Consider the following 25196-nt stretch of genomic DNA (forward strand, 5'->3'; position numbering starts at 1 on the left):
AAACACTAATTGGGTAGAATTCAGTCAATATAAACGCACTTGACGAGGCTAGTGTGTAATGAAACACATGTAACGGTTTTGTAAACTCAGAAATTCTCAAGTGTCATCTGAATGATTCATTTATTTTGTATTAGCGACCCGCCCCGGTTCACGGGTGCGGTGCAGATACTATATATAAATTCACTCACCGGAAATTTAAGGGCATGGAGAAACAGTAATGAAAAGATTATTTTATTTTATTGACGCGCCTTTTTCCCCCGCGGCTAGCACCCCAGTTGGAATAATCAAAAATCCTTTTCAATTAAACATCTACAATATAAAACAAACTCACATACAAACTTTCAGCTTCCGAAAATATACCGGTATGGAGAAACAGTGATGAAAAGCTAAGTTGGGCGCCGCGACTGGCGCCCAAGTTGAAATATTCAAAACTTTATTTTCATTGCATATCTACAACATGAAATGAACCTACATAAAAAATTTCAGGCTCCACAAATATAGCGGTACGATGAAACAGTGATGAAAAGGTATTTTTCTTAGTAAATGAGCCTCTTTTACCCCCCACGATAGACGCCTTAGATAAAATATTTGGAAATCCTTTCTTATTGAACATCTTAGACCTGAGAAGTACCTATATAGAAAATTATAGCTTCCTAGGACTTACTAGTACGGAGAAAACAGAGAATATTGAGTGAGTGTTATGTGAGTGACTTCCGCATTTTTAAGTATAGAATGTGATGACCTTTAAGGCGACTCAGTATTAAGAGTAATGTACAGTTATATAGGTATGTAATATTCTATAATATTGATGGAAATGACCTTGAAGAACTCTGTAAAAAACTGTTGGAGAAAATACTAACCAAAACTTCATCACTTTTTCATTAAAATAATTCATGGAAATGAAACTCAAATGATTAATTTGAGGTATCGCTTTAATTCAGTATAAGTAATGCAAGAAATAGACTATCACATTTGCTAACAATGACAAACCTAATAAACCGTATATATTTTCAATAAACAACGCAGTTGAGTGAATAAATCTGAATATCTAATAATTTCATATAATAATCCTTGGATGACACACTATCTCTTTGGATTAAAAAAAGGCTTCGAGATCACTGACCAAAAATGTTTTTATAAAAAATGGCATTGAAGGTGGTGTTTATTAGTAATTTCATAACTGCCTTTGAGTTCGTGAACAGAAGTACCCTTCATAGGTGATTAAAGATGTTGTGGGAGGTTCTCAAGGTCTTTTCGAAGATGATTCCTCAAGAGCCCATAATGATAGTGGTAGGAAAATTATTTCAGTTTTTACGCACTTTAATGAATTATTATCCCGAATGAACTCAAGTTGAATGTTTCAGAATATGACGAAAGGATTACTAACAAAAAATAATGCCTTGAACTGCAATGGAATAGATCTCAACATAACATAGAGAATAAAACAGTTGAGTATTTCCTTGCCTTTTATTCTGTAATTGTTTTGACCATAGTCAGACACGATTGCAAAAAACAATATTTCTAATCATTTATTTATTAAAATTTCAAAGTGTGAAATAATCAATGGAACTTATTGGTGAAGAATATTGTAATTGAGATTTTATAAGACTTATCTTTGACTTTCAATATTACGATAGCTTCATTCATTATTTTAATATAGGATATTCATTAAAATATGCACTTTTTTGAAAAATGTATGATTTTTTCTAATTATGTTACCCTATGTCGCAAGGAAATCTGGAAAGTTTATTATTAGGTATTAGGAAAAATCAAAGTCATGAAAGGTGTTTCAGTTCTTCATGAGATTCTGAATAATATTCATAAATGAAACTGATTTTTAATGAAAAATCTCGTCCCTTTTAAAACAGAGTAGATTAAAAAGTAAAAAATTAGCTTTATATTTTCACGTGAAAAACATCTGGTGAAAAAATTCATATTATACATGTGATAGTAGTTGAGAAATGAAATACAATAAGCAATTCGGTATCTCTGTATTTTGTCATATTGAAAAAGAGGAGATATATTGAGATTACCTGATAAAACAATCATAGATTGAAAAACAATTGAAAAAATTTGGACTCGATATTCGAAACATGTAAGTGAACAAAAAAATGCAAATTGAAAATGGAGTCATGATATTATTATTTTTTTTACGAAGAATACAAGACTGAAAATAAACTAAAACTGAGATGAAAATTTGGAAAAGTTCCAATTTTTCACCTTTTATCGGGAAATTTCTGAAGGGCGGGATGATTTGTTCTCATTGCATTTTTCATTCCTGATTTTCTTCTGAATCATTTAATTATATTCTGTTGTTTTCAATAATGTATCTACTAACTTAGAATGTGCATCTGTTTTTATATATCCAAAAAAATTTAAATGAAAGATCAATAAATACTACTACTACTATTGACTCAATCACATGGAATAATAAAAAAATAACTTCAAATATTGAAATTCAGATCTGATATAAACAGTTTCGGGGGTATTTTTGGCTTTCAATCTCCCTTAATCTGTAAAATGAATAAATGTAGATCAACAGAGACTCTGAACAGATCACCCCGGAAAGTTTCTTCGTAATACAAACCTATGAACAATGCTACTCAGTCGTTATCTCATCGAATTCATAAATTTTGCTAACAAACAGATTACTGAATTCATTATTTATGTAATTAGCTAATGAGTTCTGTGGGGCGGCTGATATTAGTAAATTATCACAGGTACTTATTTCGAAACGAGGACTTCTATACGTTTTAAAATTCTTTCATCTATAAGGTCGATCGTGACTTAAAACTTATTTTGATTACTTTTGGTCAATAGCTTCCGAATATTTTCTAAACAGTTGTTATTTGGCAATTCTATAGATCTAATCACTTGAATAATAAAACTCCAGTCTGTATTTCGTTCAGCAAATCTAAAATTCATCTTCATATCAGTTCAGCTGGATTGTAATGGTCGCATTATGCAAAATGAACTGTTTATTCTTTAACGATTTCATAAGAAGTAGGACCAGTTTGATAATTACTAGTTTTAGATGAAGAGACATTCCAGATATATTTACAATCACCTACTCTTCTCTAGATGGGTTGTTTACCGAATTTATATTCATCTTTGATATAGACAGAGTGTAAATGAGCAAATGCTGCATTCTTACGTCACCAAGTGCATGAAAGTACCAATTTTTGACAATGGAAAATAAAACGCATTTCGAATCTGTTTATGTCACATAATAACACAAGGAGAGTGACATACGTATGCTCACAGAGTGATTGGAATATGAATATACATTTTTTCAGAATGAACATTTTTACAGATGGTAGATTCTGGGCCCACCCGGCATCGTCCAGTGAGATACAATCGCAAGGCTTAGGCAGCTTGAAGTTGCTTTCGGGTTAACGTTTGGTTGCTGTCTCGCAGTTTCCGGTTTCAAGGGTGGTAATATAAGGAAAAATGCATGATGGCGCTCCCACGGTCAAAATACTCTAGAAGTAAAATAGCTTTCCAATTGGATCTCCGGGTGGAAACTGATTCAAGGGCATCATCCTGCAGAACTTATTCAAAAACCATTATTTCTGACACCCACCAGGATCTTCCTTACATCAGTCCACAGAGAAATAGTATGGTAACTGCAGTTGCTTAGAGGCACACTAGCATCTTCAAAATCGATTACTGCAATATCAGAGGAATCAACTCAAATATAAACTCAGTGCACCAACATCGGCAATCAAATAGTCCTCATATTCTTGCACTCACAGAAACCAAAGTTACTGCTTCAACAAACCCCGTAAGTTTTTTATATCCCGGTTATGATTCCCACTATTGATTCAGACGTAACTTTGGAATATTTCTTTTTATAAGAAGCAACCTCACCTGTCAACGAAAGGAAATGCTGGAACCTGAAAATTTTGATGTTATGTGGTTCAAAATAATAACACAGAAGATCACCAAATTCATATGCTGGATTTATCGACTACCTAGGGATGCACAATATAGGGCACTATTCTCTTCACTTGCAAACATCATTGACTTTCTGCTAATCAATCATCTCAGTGCCGACATTTCCATATTCGGTGAGTTCAATGTCCATAATATCGAATGACTCAAATTTTCAAATATCAACGACAAATAAGGTCGCGAAGCAGAGTCTTTTGCAATAAGCACCGGCCTTACTCAGATAATAAATGAGCCAACCAGGATTCCTGACTGTGATGGATAATATGCTAGTCTTCTGGATCTATACCTAACAATCAATCCAGAAATTTACACAGTCATCATAAGGTCGGCATTGGGATTTTCTGACCACAAACTCATTTCAGTGTTGAGTGAATTACCGATAAATATTGGAGGACAATCTAAACCGCACAAAGCTTGGCATTACGGTCGCGAAGCTGAGGCTTTTGCAATGAGCAGCGGACTTACTCATATTATAAATGAGCGGATTCCTAACTGTGATAGAGAATAGCCTAGTCTTGTGGATCTGTACCTAATAACCTATCCAGAAATTCGCACAGTCACCGTAAGGTCTCCATTGGGATCTCTTGACTACAAGCTTCTTTCAGTGTTGAGTGAATTACCGATAAATGTTGGGGAACAATCTAAGCCGCACAAAGTTTAGCATCACATAGAAATAGAAATGGATTTATTTGAAATAGATATCCTAATATACATAAATACTATACAAATATATCAGTTATCAAACAAAATACAAAAAAACTGAAATGTATAAGACATATATAGTAGAATATATTGGGTAAAACAAAGCAATAGTAGATGATGAAGAGATTAATAGAGAGAAGAATGATGAACAATTTAATTGGAATAGTATTGTGCCCTCTGTGAAAAATAGAATTAATTGTTCTTGCAAGGTTAGTTCGTGGGACAACCAAGTCATCTCTTCCTCTTGTATCGTATTTGTGTATCTGATGGTTATATGTAATAAACTCATTGAAGTAATGTGGTGCTTCTCCAGTGAGTATTTGAATATGAATATCATAGAAAAATATTGTAGTCTATTTTTTACTGTCATCCAATTCAGAATATTATTCATTGATAATATAGGAGTATATTTATGGCATTTTAATAACAAGCGCATTCCTCTGTTTTGTAATTTTTGTACAGTAGAGAGAGAATTACCGTCTAGTAATGAAATCAAAGTAGCGGAGTAATCAAAGCGTGGTAGGATTATTATAAACAGTCAGTTAGATTGGAATGTTAATTGTCTACTAATTCTAGTGAAGAAAAACATTTTTTTTAGAAATTTTATCACACTTATACTGGAAGTGTTCAAAGTGTTATCAACGATGAAGCCCAGGTATTCGAATTCTTCCACAATTTCAAAAGTTTCGCCGTAGATCTCAATATAAATGGAGTTGATATCAATTGAGTTATATTTATATTGTGTTGTCAATATCATAGCTTTCGTTTTCAAGAATCAAATTAATTTTGCGTACAGCATTATGAATATCAGAGTCGCTTGCTGCAATGAGAGTATCATCCGCGAAGATGTCGATGAATTCACAGTCACTAATAAAATTTATGTCATTCAAATAAAGTATGAATAGAACAGGGCCAAGTACACTCCCTTGGGGGACCCCGGTATCAATTGCTTTTTGGCTTGATAGGATGTTGTTTATTTTAGTATATTGAGATCTGTTGAGTAAATAACTTCTGAACCGTGTGAGGATCTTCAAGACCATTTCCGAAATTTCACCTGGTTAGATGTTTGTTTCAGCTCTAAAGTTCCATCATCTTGTGCTTCTGAAGTCAAGAAAGTTATTCTATCATTCATGGATGCATATATTCCTCTATCAATGGAACGACCACCTAACGGCAAAACTTGGTTCAACAAAAATTGCAAGCAAGCTGTCGCCTCCAAAAATCTTGCCTACCGGCAGTGGCGCAAATGTCCCAGTGCTCAAAACCGAACTGGATTTGTTAATGTTCGCAACAGTTGCGAACTTAGGATAAATGAAAGCAAAGAACTTCACAATCAGAACATTAGAGATAAACTTCTTGCCAATCCCAATGGGTCTAGATCGTTTTGGTCGTTAGCTAAAGCTGTTAATCAGAACTTTACAGAATCCATAATTTCACTACTAACACAAGCGGATAGTTCAATTGCAACAACAGTAGAAACAATTTGCGTCCCACTCCTCAGTCGATTTTGTGGGAAAGGCACCACCCACAAATCCCACACTGAAATTCACAATGCCGGAAATTACTTTTGACAGCGTCTAGTCACCCGAATTTTGAAACAGCTCAATATCAACAAGGCCTTGATGAAGTGCCCGTCATCGTAAATGAACTCGCATCAGTACTTTACAGACCTTTCAACCTGTCATACAGGAAAGGGGTTCTTCCTTATTGCTGAAAGATTGCTCGCGTTCAGCCTATTCTCAAAAAGGGAAAGAAAAATCTTTCAAATAACTTTAGACCAGTCGCTTTGCTATCAGTGATGATATCAATGATTATAGAGACTGTTGTAAACTACCATATCCTCAAATATTTGGAAGGCTTCAACATCTTGAGCGATCATCAATATGACTTTCGGAAACAAAGATCAACAGACGACCTTCTATCATGTCACCCATATTTGGAATACTGCAATCGAGAGATAATGAGAATCAAGAGCTGTCACGCTTGATATTTATAATGCCTTTGACCCTGTGTGGTATGATGGTTTGCTGTCCAAACTTCAATTCTATGACTAGTCGGATAATTTTTGTGTATGGCCATCCAGCTTCCTGAAAGAACGTTTCCTGCAAGTGGCCGTCGATAGATATGTCTCGAATACATTCACCATCAACGCTGGTGTTCCCCAGGGATCCATATTGTCTCCAACCCTCTTTTTATTGTATATCAACGACTTATTGGAAAAACCAAGAGTCTAATATAGTGCTTTGCTAACGACAGCACCCTTGTCTCGTTATTTCATTTCGATTCCAGGACATCGGCTACGGAGGCACATCTTCACCGGCAGCAGCAGGTTGCATATCTTAATGAGGATCTAGAAGTGAATTAGAATTGAGGTGAAAGTTACCAGGTTCAATTCAATGCCACGAAAACCCAGGAATAAGTTTTCTCCAAGAAGGTAAATGTCTCTGAACCGGATACAATAATGTCAGGTCAGACAATTCCACTTTTTGCTTCGATAAGTTTGTTGCCTTGGCACAGTCATGTTCCTGTAATTGCAAAGACTGCTTCTCGAAAGCTTAGAACACTGTTTCGAAGCAGAAAATTGTACACACCTCAGCAACTTTTGATGCTTTATAAAGCTCAGATCAGACCTTCTTCGGAGTATTGTTCTCATGTATGGAGCTCAGCCACCAAGCATACACTGAAGATGCTGGATTCCATCCAGAAAAGATCCATCCGCCTAATTTGAGACGCGAACATCACGTGCAACCTTGATGGCCTGGAACATCGAAGAAAGGTTGGAAATTTGTCTCTCTTCTATAGATACTTTCACAGGAAGTGTTCAAGTGACTTGGCACATTTGATTCCACCAAGAGCGGTACATATCAGAAATACGCGACGTACTGTGGTTGCTAATAGTTTCGAGGTTCAACTCAGTACACCTCGAATTTCACTGTTTAAGAACTCTTTCATCTAAAGAACTGTGTTTATGTGGAATACACTTTCTGAGAAATTTTTCCAAATGGATTTAATCTCCAGCGATTCAAATCCAATGTGATTTGTCACTTTCGCACAGGCACCGCTCTGAGAGCGCATTAAGTATTTTTCTGTAGTGCTTGTATTTGTACCTAAACAAACAATGTTTTACCTCAATGGTATGTTTATATTTTCCCAATAATGGTATATTCTGCCATAAAATTATTCGTGAAATCGATCTATTGACTGAATGATCCTTTGGCCCCCTTTAATAATGTTCCATCAATATTATTGAATTGATTCTCAATAACCACCATTTCATTTCTTTCTAGGGAATGACAATTGTTTAAAATAACGTTTTTATATTCGATTCAAATCTTGCTTATTTTTATTGCGATATTATGTGCAGGAATTGTTCATTCATAACCTTGCTGCGCAATAACTATTGACACATTTTAATGATAATAATAAATCGTTTTTACCTAACTAATACAACACAAGTTGAAGGGGACAAAATACAGAAAATATGGAGGTGTTTCATCATCATCATCATCATCAAAATTACAAAGAATAGCATAGAGAATGAGCCATCATTACGCCATCAAAGGAATCGGTAGAAGAATTCACCTTTTTTTGAAGTTTCCTATTTTGCAGGATCTAAATTCACTAGAAACTCGATTGAATAATTTAGCGGCGCTGTATCCAAGTACAGCAATAAAACATACATGAAATTAATTTTAAATAGATCTATAAGAATTATAATGAATTTTCAATGAAGTTATATAATGAAATAGCAGGTAGGTATATAAACATTATAATAACATTTCAATATAGTAATATGCAATGAGTAAGGAGAATTTCATCTGCGAAAGATGCGTTAGGCTCAGTCGTTAAAGTTGTGTCAAGTCCTGATAAGTATTTGAAGTGTTCTGGCTCAGCTGGTTCTGAGTTATAGAAATGAAATCTGGCGTTTACACACAGGAAATATAGCTGTCCATTATCAAAAAAATTTGACTCTTTATAAGGGCTATCGAAAGAAAATCTGAGGGGTTTATTGAGAATCAGCCGAATGAATCTTTTTTGGATTGTTTTCAAAGGATTCAAATATATCCTAGATGCGTTTCCCCGAATCCTAATGGATTTGGGCGTGTTATTAACAGCAACTGAGAATCTTTTCGGCCCCAAAGTCGTCACTACCGACTTTCCGAAACTTTGCTTTGAATTATCAGCTGATAACAAATCAAAGTCTGTGGACCACGATTGATGGGATGTTGATCAAAATCAATGTCAGGGAACTGAAAAGAGAAGTAAAGTCGCAGAATGTTTCACCAAATTCTAGTATAGGAAATCTTACACCGTTAGAGACGAATTTGTCCTTGATAGTTATTTATAATTGGATTTTTCAAATGTCATACTATAGACATGATAAATAAACACACATGCATACATATTCACAGTATAAATAGACAAGTGTATGAAACAATCATTGAAATAGACAGAAATTTGCATATGAATTACAGAAGTAGGTACCTAATGCTATTTTGAACGTGATGTGAATGAAGGTATAATTTGTATTCGTAGTTTTTGATTCCTATGAGTATTCTGTTCGTACTGAGAATGAACATGCAGCTGTTGCACATCGGAATGAGTGGTTGATAGTTGTTTTTTTTTTCATTAAAAAAAGACGTTTCAACCACATAGGGTTATTAGCGTAGGTTCCGTGATACAGATTATGCTAGTGCTATATTTCGTGTAACATATTAATGTGTTTGACGAAAGCTAAGAGATTGCCAGTATTACAATTTTATCCTAATATGTCTTTGAGTTAACGGATAATATTGAAATTGAGCCTATCATTAGAACGCTTTCGGTTAACATAATATGTTCAACACTTGAAATAGAATTACACATTGTACATTTAGGTTGCTGTTCGCCCGTCAGAAGATGTCCATGACCCAGTCGAAGTCGTGTATGACCCAGTCGAAGTCGTGAAGGATTACTTGTTTTGACCTGTTATCAGGTGTAGAACAGATGCCTTGATGCTGGATAATTTTGAGGATGATTCATTCCATTGGGATTACCAACAGTTGAAGAGGATATGTTTGTAAAAGGGTTTAGATCTCGGTACGCAACTTGAAGTTCTGTTGCTGTAATCGGGTTGGTAATGGCTTCTTTTGCTAGTTTGTCCGCCACCTCATTACCTGCTATTTCTATATGCCATGGAATCCACATAAAATGAATTTGTAATTCTTCATTTCCTTGCAGCTAGTGTATAGCTCTTTTTATGAGGAGTATGATGGGGTGGTTGGTGTACAGTTCTTCGATTGCCTCAAGTGCATTCAGCGAGTCTGTAACAATAAGGCATTTTATTAGATTCCTTACTTCGGCATGATTCAATGCTTTCAATATAGCATATAATTCCCCTGTGAATACTGTACTATCTTTGGGTAATTTGAAGGAGGCCTTGTAATCAGAACTTATGAAATCTGCCCCAACACCCTTTTCGGTTTTTGATGCGTCCGTGTATATCAAACAAAAGTCATCATTTTGGTTCATTAGTTGGTGAAATTCTGTCTCAATTATCTCATGATTGGTTTTATTTTAGTTATACTGGGTGAGACTTATGTTTGTTTGTATTTGAGGAATTGTCCAGGGAGGAGAGTTTAATATATTTGAAGTATTCATAATATTTAGACATAAACTGGATAGGTAGCGGTTATATCTCTCATAAAATGGAAGATCAGCTTTTTTCTTTCTAGCAAAAATGTTTTTGAATCTGTTTGCGACGACGTTGTGGTGAACTGCATTTTCTGGATTTGAGTTGACAGAAGCTGCGTATTTCTCCGAGAAGATAATTATGGTTCACCTGCTTCACAACGGATGTTGTTTACCGGACTAGTGCAGAGGGCTCTGATTGCAATTCTGATGGCATTATTCTGAATGGTATCCAGTTGTTTTGGAATTGTCTTCTTTTGGATAGTTGTTTCAATTTGTGGATTATTGACCTATAAATTTCTTGTAGTCAAAGCAATGATTTGAAAGTGTTGCTCATTCAATTCAGGTACATATTCAAAAAAGTTGTAAACCTTACTGTTTTCACTTTGAAATTATGATGCTTTATTTTGTTGCACATTAAGAATAGAATCTTCCAATTTCTTCGAGTTGTACCTCAATACATTTGATGCAAGCACAATTGACCAGATAACTCACTATACTGCGAGGCAATCACAGTTGATCAAATTTACAACTTTACAGATATTTTTAATTATTTTCAGTCGCAAGTGAGACTTGAGAATTTTCTACTTCAAAATATGTTCCCAAACATCAAACACAATCATTGAACCGACAGTTCGTTTTGTAATGTATAGATTCGAAACAAAAATTACAACATGGACACATAAAACTATTAGACTAGTGGAACTAACAGAAATTAGTAAAGTGGCGAAAAAATTAACATTTTCCAAAAGTTGATCACTTGATAACAAAATTGATGTACCGTGTTAGGAATCACGCGTTGAAAGGTAAGACCTCGTTAGTCCTTAGCTTGCACAATTTTCTCAACTCCTGAGAGTTGTCGTTCATATGGGAGCGACAGCTGATTAACGGAAAAACATATTTTTTTTAAACCTACTCAGAAACTTAAATAGTTTTATTTCACAGAACTTGAAAGCAGCTTTTCGGAGTTGTGATCCCGGGTTCAATCTCGGGTTCAGTCATATTTCGACTTTCTATTTATTATTATTAAATATTTATGAACGCTTCTTGTTATGAATTTTGAAAGTATTACTCTGATTCGGGATACCCTTCAAAATTATTTTCCTCTCATAAATCATGAAAAAGTATAGTATTCTACTCGAGCAAAATGTAAATTACTCGCTCAAATGATTTACGGCTCTTGCGTTTGGCTCGCATAGACAAACTTCATTCTCAGTAATGGTCAAATTTACGACTGACTTTGTCTGCCCATCGATTTGAGGTTCAATTCAGTACACCTCAAACTTCACTGTTTAAGGACTCTTTCATTTGGAGAATTGCGTTTATGTGAAATAAACTTCCTGAAAACGTTTTTATGAATGAATTTCATCTCCAGCGATGAAAATCCAACTTGAATCGCTACTTTCGCACAGGCACCGCTCTTAGAGCGCCTTAAGGATTTTCCTAGAGTTTTTGTGTTCTGTCCTTGAGAAAAAGTTCATCGCTAGTTGAGTAGTGTGTTAGGAATCACACGTTAAAACGTAAGACCTCGTTAGTCCTTACCTCGCATAAGTTTCTCAACTTCTGAGAGTTGTCGTTCGTATGGGGGCGACAGCTGATCAACGGAAAAACAGATTTTGAACAGGAACAGAACAGATATTATTTAGGGTGAGTTTGTAATTGGACGCGATAGTTACCACATGTTGTGATCATTAAGATATTGAATTGATGGAAACCATCATGAAAAAAAACATTCTTATGTTTTTTACCACTTTTATGTAGTAAAAAACGTAGAAAGTTTCAATTCTCATTTTTCATCACCACCACCAACACCCAACCGTTATTTTAACACCTCGACACGTGTTTCGATCACCAAGTGATCATCTACAAGAGGAAGATTGAACAGATTAGGATTAAGAAAATAAACCAGTTTAATCTTCCTCTTGAAGATGATCACTTGTTGAGGTGTCGAGGTGTTAAAATAACGGTTTGGTGTTGTGAGAAAACCTCAGTAATATTCATAATTACACCAAAGGTTCCAAACAGTGCATCACAAATTATGGTATTGTGTTATGCAAAAATCTCCCAATGAAGAGTTATTTACTAGGTACATAACATATTTCAATTCTATGACTTATTTAAATGCGTTTCGATGAATACCTGGTTTTCGAATAAAATTTCATAACTGTTATTGGTTTATTAGAATACGAGATATAATTAAAATGAATGGTACCTCTTAAAGATCAGTTTTATGAGATCATTTATGATCCGAAATATAAAGTTCAGTCATGAGACTGTAATTTTTATTAGAGTGAGATTGATATATGAACTTTTTTTATTATTTGGAGTTGTTCACGAGATCCGATCTGATACTATTTTAACGTAGTTGAACAGTTTCAGATGAAACGAATAGTGTTGTGGCCCTACGTTTATCACCAACTTTGGATATCGAAAGTGAAGCAGTCCAAATTTTAATGTAAGAAATATTATTCTCATTTGTATACATTGCACCTCGGAGGTTGGATAATTCCATTCATCATAAATACATTCAATTCGACAAAATAGAATTAATAACAAATTAACAAAATATTTCACTTATGAAATCACCAAAAACACAGTAACACACATTTGGAATTATTCATTTGAAGAGAAATCGAATCAATTGGATTGTTGTTTCGGATTTTCAGGTCATCTTCTGTTGACATTTCTTTCTGATGTTTCGCCCGCGCGAGTGGCTGGCATGTTTGGAGATGCGTGTTATCGTTTCCAAGATTGAAAATACACTGTTAATTTTGAAATCCTCCATAGTGGGATATCCAAAAGTTTTTTGGATAATTGACGTTCCATTATCTGAAAAATAAACGAATCTGAATCAAAAGAGGAACTGTTGAGGTTTAATTATGGGCTAACTGAAAAGTCATCCTCGAAAAGATACTGGATAATATGATTTCCAATCAGTAACTTGTCTACGAATTGAGTATATCCTAAAAAATATTCAAGTATATATTTAGTGTTCTTCAGGTGAATAGATACGCTTTTATTCGACTACATTATGCAGAATAACATTCTTCTATGACAGAATGAATGAGATAAACTCTGAAGAAGGTAGCCACTCACGGCAGTGTAACGTCAGGAAGGAATTCCAAAAACCGACGGCTTTCAAACACGAAAAATAAGAACACTGAACATCCTTTCTTAGCAAAACTAAAAAAATTCACTTTAAAAAAACATCGACAAATGTTAAAATAATGAAATGCCTGAATATCTCATTCGATAATCCACATGAATACACATATAGGATGTTTTCCGATAATTCAGTTCAAGTTCACATTTTCGTTCACATAGATTCTCCATTAGCAATGGTAACCTTGTCGTTATCTATCATCATTTTGATATTTGCAGAAAGAAATAAATCATATTTAGTTTCATCTGAGGTGTTATTTTACAAATGTTTTTTTCGGGTTTGCGTACGCATAAGAGAATTACTTTCCAAAACGTTAACGATCTAAAAAAAGCTAATTATATGAATTCAATTTTTTCATAGATTATTCAATTCATAGGCAAAGTTGTGAATACTCACTGAGAGGCATTTTCAGCGGTTTATATGCGTAATTATTTTTCGCGGTGAACTTTTCAGTTTGCCCGTCATAACATTTCAGTAGATACTTTATCGACCATTTATTTTTCAGAAGAAATACCACAGAAAACAGAAACAAACAATGACCCAACAAAAATATATTTCAAGCCATATGTTTCATCTCCTGTCAGTGATCCAGTGCCTCAATTCTGAATAAAATGTCGGGCTGTCCTTGTTACTTTGTTGCACTGTCTATAGCTGATTTTGCTGCTAACCTTCAAACATGTTTTCCTATGTTTCCAGTTCTGCTCATATTTTTGATTGATCAAGTTTCTGGACAGTAAATTTCATACCCCAACAGTTGGTTGAGCTGAAAATCCGGGTCTAGCAGTCTTATCAGTTTTTTCAATCTGAATGTCTAGGAACCCAATATAGAGACAATTTATTTCAGTCTGACAGTTCTTCACGGTATTTTGCGACCAGTTTTTATGTCATTTCTTTTTTTTTAAAATATTTATTATGATTATAATGTTCAATCATGAGCATGATGAATTTTCTTTCTCAATTGACTGTAGGTCAGAGTAATTAGGAAACCATAAAATATATTCATTGGGTATGTTTCGTCTATTACGAAACAGAAGACAAATTTATATACACATGACCTTCGAGTTGACGTTCATATTTTGTGGGATTGTAAATTCGATAATTTATTCATGATTATGTACATATTCTGAAAATGAAACCTTGAATGCAATTTGTTACTTATTTGATAGAAACAATATTTGATAAAAACTATATAAGATCGGATCTTTCGATCCAACAAAATAGATATTCTCAGCACGAATAGTAAATTTAATTTTTTACAAATGACGAATGGTACCAGTTAAAAATCACTATCACTACATAGTATAAAACGAAAATGCTTCCCGCTATCAGTTACTATGTATGCTTCGATCTTTGAAGCTACGTAACGAATTTTGATGCGTTTTTTTTAAATAGAGGTTAACACAAAAGGAAGGTTAACATGTATATAACATGCATGATATGGTAGAGAAACAATGATAATTTTAGAGGTATTTAAATAAACACATTTTTTGCGCTTACATTGCAAACACTAGCTGAACCCTACGAGATAGATCAAAATATGTACTACATACAGTATTGTACATTTTAAAAACTTTTCTTATCTCTTGTGATATACTGTTTGGAACCTTTGGTGTAGTAATTAATATTACTGGAGTTTTTCCCAACACCAAGTCGTTATTTTTACACCTCGACACGTGTTTCGATCACCAAGTGATCATCTTCAAGAGCAAAAGGAGGAGATAGAAAGATCTTCCTCTTGAAGATGATCACTTGGTGATCGAAACACGTGTCGAGGTGTAAAAATAACGATTTGGTGTTGGGAAAAACTCCAGTAATATTCATTTTCTTGTCCCCTAGAAATAATGGCTTATTCACGAAGAGATTTTGAGCAATCATCATTAATCCTTATCCAATTAATAACCTCAAATACACTGTGCATTTGATGTAGGTCATTATGGCTCTTCAAAGCATATACAGCAAGCGCCAAACGTGATGGCTAGCGATCGCGCAGATATACACTCTCCCAACTAAATTCCTATTGGATTACAATAAGCCAACCAGTGTCGTACCTATAATTGGTTTTAATTAGGGTAGCGAATGGACTTCTTTTTATTTTCTTTTCGTATGTTATTTAGTATTATAAGGAGTAGTGGAGTTCATTGAAATGTTATATAATGATACACTCTTGATGACTTGTTCTTTGTTAGGCGGTGACATTCAGAAACAACACAAATTATTCAGACAATGTCAAACGCCGACAGCATTGGAGGACAAGTAATAATACGCATACGTAACTGTACAGAGCATTTGTATGTATTACAAGGGCTGTAGTGGGGGTTATATTAAAAATGAATTTATGCGCGTGGGGCTCGCCATCATGTTTGGCGCGTGGGCTTTTTGTAATTTAAATGAATATTTTTGGGGTATTACAAATTGATTGCGGCGGTACCGGCCTGTGAGTTGGCGGTGCGTGCCTGCCCTAATAATACAGTATAGCGAAGTAAATTATAATGTTTTAATACATTTTGCCAAAAAGTACTAGTTTCTACATATAATGTTCTGCATTTGTAGCAATACTGGGAACACATGAGGCTCAATCAAAGATTGCAAGGCAACGATATGAGTATAATCGCGTACTTCACTTTCATCTCTCATGGTATGTTGGGGATTCAGAAGTAGGTATACTTTAACGGAAACATTTACTCTTCAATCTTAGAACAGGTTCATGAAAATATAAGGTCATCCTCACTTTGAGATTTTTTTGCATTGTATATTCTTGAAAGTTTCATCTTGGTATGTGTGGCAAAATGAGACCAGATACCTAATTTTTTGGTTATAATTAGATAACTAAATCGCCTGTTTGGTAAATCTCAAGACAGAATAGCCCTGTTTATACGACTTTAAAGAATCTATTACTCGTATGTTGACATTAGGAAATACTAAAAAAATCATGCAGCCTCTTTTATTTTCCTTCACGCAAATAATATCGCGAAAATTTTTTTTATTTATAAATTGAATGCGATTAATAAAAAATGGAAAAATTAATTTTTTTAATCATATTACGTATATAGGTAAACTGACGAACCGCCACGGCTCCGCACGGCTGCAATGCTGATACCAAATATAAATTCACCCACCGGCAATTCAAGGGTATGGAGAAACAGTGATGAAAAGATAATTTTCTTTCATGAATGAGCCTTTATTCCCCGCGGCTGGCGCCCCAGTTGAAATATTTAAAAATCCTTTCTCACTGCACAAATTTCAGCCTACGAAAATATGCCATTATGGAGAAACAGTGATAAAAAGTTAACTTCATTTCATGAACGTAACTTTTTTCCCGCGGCTGGCGCCTCAGTTGGAATATTTGTAAGTTCTTCATTGCACATCTACAACATAAAACAAACCTACATATAAAATTTCCGCGTCCGAAAATATAGCAATACGTAATATAAGCGTACCTCTTTTTTCCACACGGGGGGCCGCTCCAGTTGGAATATTTGAAAATCCTTTCTTAGTGCCCATCTGAGAACCACCTATACAGGGTTTTTCAAATTCGATCTTCACCATTGGGATCTCGGAAACTATGATAGATAAGAGATGGTTAAAATGGGATGAAGTTGCGCATTTACCTGACTAACAATATGCCGTTCAGAAAATTCTGAAGTTCCGAAGATATCCGGAAAAAACAGATATTTGAGAAAATGTTTTATTTTTTTCTGGCTTTATTTGTCGAAGGATTATAAAATAAATTGCACTTTTACATTGACACTTTTTTCCTGCTACATGATGGTAGCAGGAATTTTAATTTTTCTTATGGGCACTACATTGTACTCTTTCTGTTTTGAATAGAACGAAAAGATTCCTTGTGAGAATCAGTCAAAGATCGTTTACTGTGTGAGTATGACTTGATTGCAAGTTCAAAAATGGTTATGGCATGATTTGGAACCCCTGTAATGGGATTGGGGTCTTCAAAATAAATTTCTAGAACCAATGACAAAAATATTACCACCAGCTCCCGATGAATTACCTAATACTTTATTTTGTAATTGTAAAAATGGGTGTCTACGGTGCGGATGTAGAAAATCGGGGTTGCAGTGCATTTTAGCTTGTGGTCAGTGTAATGGGCAAGCTTGCCTCAATGCTGTATCATTGCAAAGTGACGGTGAAGAAGAGAGTATATTTGACCCTGAAATTCTGGCAGGTCTGGAAACAACGATTCAGGACAAGGAAGATGATGACGATGAAACAGAAATTACTGAACGTCCAGAAGGTGAAGAAGAAGAAAACTAATACTTTTCTTTTAAATATCATTAAACATTTAAAGATTTTTACAACAATTCCATTTTAATTGTCAGAAATGTACAGCTGTTGAATAAAGATAAAATTAAAATATATTAACTCATTTTACTTCCTTGAAATTTCCTTTGATTAAATTAATATAAATGTAAGATATATAATAATGTGATAAGTATAATATATTATCTAAAATCAAAAAATGTATACCTTTCAATGATAAAATACTTAATTATTTTTATATTTCAAATGTATTTTCAATACATTAATTATTTCATAATGAGTTCTTAATTACACAAAGTAGGTAAGTATTAAATTAATGTATGTGAATTGTAAAATGTCGTTAAAAATGATATATCAACTGATAAATAATACAAATTATTCAAAATTGAAGGTAATATTCACAGATATTCACGGTTGACCTTGGATTACAGTACGCACGGCAGAGCGCTGCGCCTTTACCGTCCTCTATTTCAAAAACAATTGAACGCATGAAAAAAAGTTCAAATAAAATTTATTCTAAATTTTATGCTCTACAATTTTTATACAAAATGGAGCGATAGAAACTGAGATAACCACGAAAAACTGGTTTTTTACCTTTGACCTCGTATAACTTCCGGTACAGACATGAGATTATATGAGACTTTTGCGACAGTTTTTCGAACGCCACAATAGAGGTATATACAAATATTCAGCATATTACCTCTCATTCCGAGGTTGATCGCTAAATTAACAGGACTATATTAGGTATAGTACGTACGCAACGTAGTAAATATGTTAATGAATACGTCTTCTTTTATGATTGATACCATCGCTGGAATTCCTCTGGTAAAAAAAGTAATGATGAGATTAGAATAAATGTGTGATCATCTATTTTTGGAAAACACCATTTCACATTCAATCATAATTTCGCCAATTTCTAACCTTGAAATAATGATTTTAAATCTGAATATTTATGAGATAGACCGGATGAAAAGGTACATAGGTTGTTTGTTCATCATTTGCTACTGCATTGAGTGATTGAATTAATAGTAGAATTTATGTAACATATAACAATCGAAAGTATTTGATGATTTTTGGAAAAAGTTTTTGGCTTTCTACTACTCCATCTTGATACAAAAAAAAATGTAGGAATCTTCCAAAGAAAGGAAGGAAGTAATCAATTTGAAAACAAGTAGGTTATGTCATCGATGTCATCGATGACCTAAGTAGATCAAACTTATTCCGTGACATTAAAAATCATAATTCATGAATGAATTGTGTGTATTTTCTAAAATGTTATCCAGGTAGGTACTGAAGAGCCCTGAGACAAGTGTCTTACGGCTAAACATCGATGTCTACAATGAGGATGACAGTGTTCTATGTAAGTGCAATTTGTTAACATTCATTTAAAGTAGAACTCTTATGAATGATATCTGATTTTATTCCATAACGAATGTTTGGAATACAAACTGAATAGAGAAAAGTATCTTCTGTATAATTCAGTGTTCATATAAAAGTATTTGTTTCGAAAGGATTTTTTCTTTCATGTAATTCAATGTTTAAATGAAATTAGTTATTTCAGGAGAGCTTTCTTCCAGTTTGTGCCTGAAAGTTGCTTCTTTGCATGATCTACACATCCATATTACTTATTTGCAAATTGATTACTTCCATCCTTTCCTTTTGGAGTGTTGTATCCACAAATTGTTTAATTTTTGATTTAAATCATGCACACTCGATAAAATCCCTATTGGTATATATATAGATAAGTACTTTCTAATTATACCCATTTTGATTTCAATTTAAGAGCCACCAGTAGACAGCTGTTTCAGTTTATTGGGCATCGTCAGTACCGGGCAGGCGGTCCTCGATTGAAGACAAAATCTGTATATATTTTTTTTTGAATGATGCAACTAATTTTCCTTTATTTTCAGTATTTTAATATTAATGTAAGTCACAAAAAGGATTTGAAGCTTTATCACTTCTATTTAATTATCTGCGAGCGCTTTCGACAAGCTGGTCGTGCCATCATCATCTAGGCTCTACTCAAACTGTTTGAGTAGATGTATATATATATATATATATATATATATATATATATATATATATATATATATACATATATATATATATATATACATATATATAATATATATATATATATATATATATATATATATATATATATATATATATATATACATATATGAATGTGAAAATTTGACTCAAATCGTTAAGATACGTTTTCTTGTTCATACAATGTTATTCGTTATTGATGTGTTCATTTCTAAAAATGTTTTTTAGTTGAATTATTTTTCCCATCTGAATTTTTTGTGCTTTCAAAATCCATTTTGTGATCCTCCGTATTGAAGTTTGCAGTCGCTTCTGTCTGAAGTTATGCTATTATTAAGAGGCCTAGAAGTATGTCCTACATATGTTTTGGAACAATCAATTAATGAAAGTTTGTATATTGTGTTCGATTTTTGTTTATTCACAATTGGACTTTTGACTTTTTTTGGTAAACAGTGATTTTATTTATTCTGTTTCCTAATGCTTTTATCAAATTGATCGTCATCAATGATAAGGATGGTAATTGATAAATCGATAAACACACGTCTGTTTTGTGATGATCAATATTATGTCTAGAAGAGGAAGACAGTTATCAATTTCTTCTTCGATTGTCACCTGAATGTTTATATCGCAAGAACCAAAGATACTTAAAACTTCTTCTTCGCCGTCTGACAGATAGGTAAGAGAAAATCAACTAGTTTTCAGAATAAAAAAAATGTATTATGGGCACGAAAACTATACAAATCTGAAAGTCGTGTGGCTTGATTGCTCTCCAGTTAACAAAAGCAAAATTCCTTTCACTTCTCCAAGGTTCTCATAACAGTTCAGTTCTCTTGGTTAGAAACATCTTTTTATTGTGTAGACAACCGAAAGAAATGTGCAGACAAAAATTTGTTGAAAATATTTTTGATGATCATTTTGGATTTTTAGGTTTTACATAACCTAGCCAGAGCTTAGGAACAACTCAATTGTTGAGATGGGTCTACCATTGAGAGTACCTAGTAAGATATTCGTCGATATAGTTGTGCCGATTTACTGCGAGGGAAAATTTTACATGCGCTGTTCTGGTTATGAATAAATGGAAAATATCTGAACACATTCTACTAAGAAACTAATATGAGATAGGCTCTGAGTTGAATAAAAATAATAGTATTCAATTTTATTGTTGATAAAATGATTTAAGATTTTATGAGAACAAAATATGAAATATTTTGAAAATATTTAATGGCGAATGCGCAAATGTTAATCACAAAATGATTCGACATTTTCTCAGTTAACGATTTCGGAAAATACATTATATGGAAAAACCGCAGCAAAATAGCATTACAATTATTTGTAACTGATGTTTTTTCATTCATTCGAAATCATGACTCAAGATTATTTAACTCATGTGATGAAGTACAATATCATCTTATTTTAATGGTTGATACTTTGAAGAAAATATTCACCTCGATTCAGCTGAATTCATTTTTGTGATATGAACTCTGAATATTTTATTCTCGTAATGTAGTGAGGGTACTTCGATAATGATTTCTCGAAACAATCCTGAGATTTATCAGGTATATTTATCATTCATTGAATTCAAAGACTGTAAATTCTCCTAGCAGTATGATCAAATTCTTTGAAAAGTCTCTTCTGGTGATTTTGATAATACCTAATTTGTAAATATGAATTCAAATTGTTTACCAAATATATTTTTGAATAAATTCAAAAGGTGAATTTATAGTTCTGAAATAACTTGAAATGAATAAAAAGTAGCCGATGCCATCTCCTTTTGGGCAGACGTATTCTATGGAACACTTGAATCAGGAATGACAATGAGTATTCCGTGATAAAACCTCTAATTCACTCAATATCACCCTTATTCACATGGGGTGTCAGGAATTCCATGGTCTATATGTAAACCGAAAGATCAACAGCACCAACACCAATACGATAGGCATGCTGACCATCCCTTGGAAAACATTCTCAGCCATCAAAAGGATCCCGAAGGAGTAGGAGTACTGTAGGAAATTCTGGAGCACCTCCTTGGCATCCTGAATGAGTTCCTGATAGCGATAAGGTAGTGGGAAACCCACAGCCAGGAGCCATACTAAAATTCGGAGTTCACACTAAGCCACAGCAGTTCCAAATCACAATTAGGAGTTGGCACCATTTTCGAACCCGTCAAAACTAACCATAAACAAATCGAGGTGTACTGACAAAAATCAAAAATCATTGTATTACCAGACCGTTCCTGAAGAGGCCTAGGTCTAAAACAGAGACCTCATAAATTGCACCACTTTGTATACGAATTCGAATGTTACTTTTGAATTGAAATTATCAGTGGTGCTGGGCTGAACCACAACTGTATTACCGAAGTAAACTGTCCCTGAAACTGTCCGATGACCTGTCTCTCATGTATATCATCAATTATATCCATTTAGGATTCCACGAATATTAATGATGAACGAGGCGCTCGAAGGCGATTTGCTATGGCTATGGCCTCGACCGCCAAACGAGACTCGTCTTCTGCCTTTCAGTTTTTACTATAAGACAACTATTTGGAATAAATTATCAATTGATAACCCCTAGAAAACTAGCTTTCACAATAGCTTTTATGGCTATTTGCATAGATAATGAGTTGAAATATTAATAAGTAGGCACCCAGACTAAGAAAGAAAGACACCTCAGTGATATTCGATGAAATTTATTGAGAAAATATATACAAAATGAGCTGATGATTACTGACTGAATAATCAATATTTTCTTTGGAAGCGATTATTATTGTAAGCCGGCTGAACTGAGGGAGCCTGTCTTTGGGGCCTACCTGCCTCTTCTTCTTCTGGATGTGCAGCATTCCATTCTAGAGATCTTTGAATGGCTAGTGGAATAGGAGGAGGTGTAGGAAGGTGCTCACCTTGTGGTTGGAAACCGTCTTCATTTGCAATATAGCTGAGAGCTATGGGAACACCATCGTTAGAAGTGTATTGGTAAGACCCCTGTACTTCTGGTCCTTCATTTTCAGTTCCAGCATTCTTCAGTTGTCCCTGTTCTTGTGCTCTTATTCCATTCGCAGTTTCAAAACTGTAATGATATTCGAAATCAGATTTGGAGAAATCGATATTTAGCGGGGCTATTCTGTCAAAAAGTTATGTTGTAGTCGGCTACAACATAAAAACAGATCAATGCGATATTGTCATATTTACATATCCTATATAGTTCAAATAATGACTTCCAGCAGGTCCACAAAATTGGCAGAATAAACTCACTGGAATAGACTATGTTCACTCTTCTCGTTTTGAATTAGGAATTTATGGGTCAGTGATAAAATACTTAATTTAGGGAAGATAAAACATAACTATTTGATAAATACCGTAACGGAAACAATTTTTTTTCCTAGTTACCCCGGATCTGATTCACCTACTGAATAATCTTCTTCTGAATTCATTTCTATACGATACAGCCACAGGGTTTATGATAATAAACTTGTAGAATGATTTGTTTAAACGATTCGAGCTACAGTTAAAAGTTGAAAAAGTATCGGTTATTTCAGAAGATTTGACTGGAGAAGCAGAATGATGACACTTCTATGTTTGTCATTGTTGTTTGAATACTGTTGTCCACGCAACAGTATTCAAAACAAGCCCTTTATATTTATAGTACCACACTACTAATAAGCAGAAACATTTTTATAGATAGCTTGTTTTTCAACATTCCTTGCTGATTTCACATTCGGTTGTGTGTCCTGATTCCTATTTTGACAAATACATGTTTCAGATTTCACTTTATTGAAATGAATAAAAAAAAATAGAAACACTTTTGTCTAATTACTACCACCAACTAGTGGTAATTAGACATAAGCTAGTCCAACTAGTAGACAAAAGTGCTGTTATGTTTTTATTCATTTCATTGAAGTGATCATGAATTACCACAAAATAAACAAGTCATCACACATTTCAGATTTCAGTAGACTTCACTTGTTCGTTCAATAGCACATCACAGCATATCAAAAACATATCACAAATGTTGGCGGATCTTGCAAATAGGTTGCAAAATTGTGTATTGTGTATTCGAAAAATTTGAGTATAGGTATGAACATGGTTGAGAGAAAATATTCTATATAATTCTTCAATAGAAAAATTGTTTTATAATCAATAACATACTCGAAAGCTGTTATACATTTTTGAATTTTCATAACCTTTGGGTATATACTGATGTGAAGAAAATATTCCCAGAACGAATCATCAGTATTTTGGAAAAAAAAATACAGAAATGTTATGAAAGGTTCATTATTGTTGAATGACTTTCACAAATAAAAATTTAATTTTGATCATTTGGCGCACGGTGATGTTTAATAGTTCAGTTACATATACATTCGCATTACTTTAATGGAAATACGTTTCAAAGTTTAAATATTATTTCAAATGGTGTGGCTTTAAATGATCTCTGGTCAATTTTTCGCACAAAATATTTTGTTCTGTTTCGTGTTAATATCGTACTATTGAACCTGATTATTGTGATTGTTATGTAAAGAGGATTTTTCAATAAGATTTCCAATATAAATTTATGTGAAATTAACTTTGAATATTTATTTTGAAAAATTGATAACATTCAGGCATCAAGCAAGTTGAAATATATGGAATTTATTCATATTCACTCATTAATATAACGAAACGTTTGAATTTCATGAAATTCATTTTGAAGGAACTGAATGTAAATATCAATGCAAGAAACTGAACGTGAATAATCTTACCTCCACTGATACGAGCCATCAGCATTAATGCCTTCATTTTCATATCTCACTATTGCAATCTGATCACCTTGTTGGGCGTAGGTCTCAGAAAGGAGATTGAATCCCATGACAACCTGTCAGAAGAAATAGACATGTTATATATATATATCATGTTTCAGTAATAACTTTCAGAAAACATTTGACAAATCTCACTGCTTGAAATCATTTTTTAAATATGAGATGTACACTACCAATCTGGTTTACAAAACATCAGTTTCCTGAAAAGGAGACTCACATAAGTTCTATTAATTTTTCAGTGTAATAATTTTGTTGGAAAATGTTTCAACAATCCTGATCAATTACTAATTACTATGAATAACAAGAAGTTACAAATTAAATGAAGCTTTCACGAAAATGTTTCATTTCAGTTGCCAATTTTTGAAATTGTTGATCGTTTTGATAAAGTTCTTCAGCAGTTCTTCCAAACGAATAGTTTCCATCTTCAACAGATAATTATATCACTGTAATTGGCGCACATTCATTTCCTCATAGTTAATTACTGAGCAAGAATTGGCTGATGAGTCTCAATGACCTCAATGGATACAAGTGAGGTCACGATAGTCACGTAAGAAGAAATTTCATAATTTTCGGTTTGTATTTTATCTATTTCAA

General features: G+C 33.7%; 2 protein-coding genes across 5 annotated transcripts in view; one reads left to right on the forward strand and one right to left on the reverse strand.

Moving 5' to 3' along the window:
* Positions 1-12655: 12655 nt before the first annotated feature.
* The window catches only part of LOC111517494 (endocuticle structural glycoprotein ABD-5), a 56045-nt gene continuing 43504 nt past the window's right edge, over positions 12656-25196 (forward strand). The window contains exon 1 of one of the 3 annotated variants that reach the window (XM_023173667.2): positions 12656-12781. The gene's annotated coding sequence lies outside the window, so the exon portion shown is untranslated. Of the gene's footprint in view, positions 12782-20360; positions 20490-25196 lie in introns of those variants that run through there. The other 2 variants (XM_023173668.2, XM_074173870.1) reach the window with 2 other exon arrangements.
* LOC111517493 (endocuticle structural glycoprotein ABD-4) overlaps positions 22484-25196 on the reverse strand; it is a 28372-nt gene continuing 25659 nt past the window's right edge. For both annotated transcript variants that reach the window (XM_023173666.2, XM_074173869.1), the window contains exons 2-3: positions 24546-24658; positions 22484-22876 (exon numbers count right to left, since the gene is read on the reverse strand). In XM_023173666.2, coding sequence (XP_023029434.2) covers positions 22549-22876; positions 24546-24658 — 441 coding nt within the window. In that variant the 3' untranslated portion in view covers positions 22484-22548. The remainder of the gene's footprint in view (positions 22877-24545; positions 24659-25196) is intronic.

This window comes from Leptinotarsa decemlineata, unplaced genomic scaffold (assembly GCF_025532065.1).
Source record: "Leptinotarsa decemlineata unplaced genomic scaffold, Ldec_3_MD MMD2_tig00000505_RagTag_RagTag, whole genome shotgun sequence".
NCBI classification, from domain to species: domain Eukaryota; kingdom Metazoa; phylum Arthropoda; class Insecta; order Coleoptera; family Chrysomelidae; genus Leptinotarsa; species Leptinotarsa decemlineata.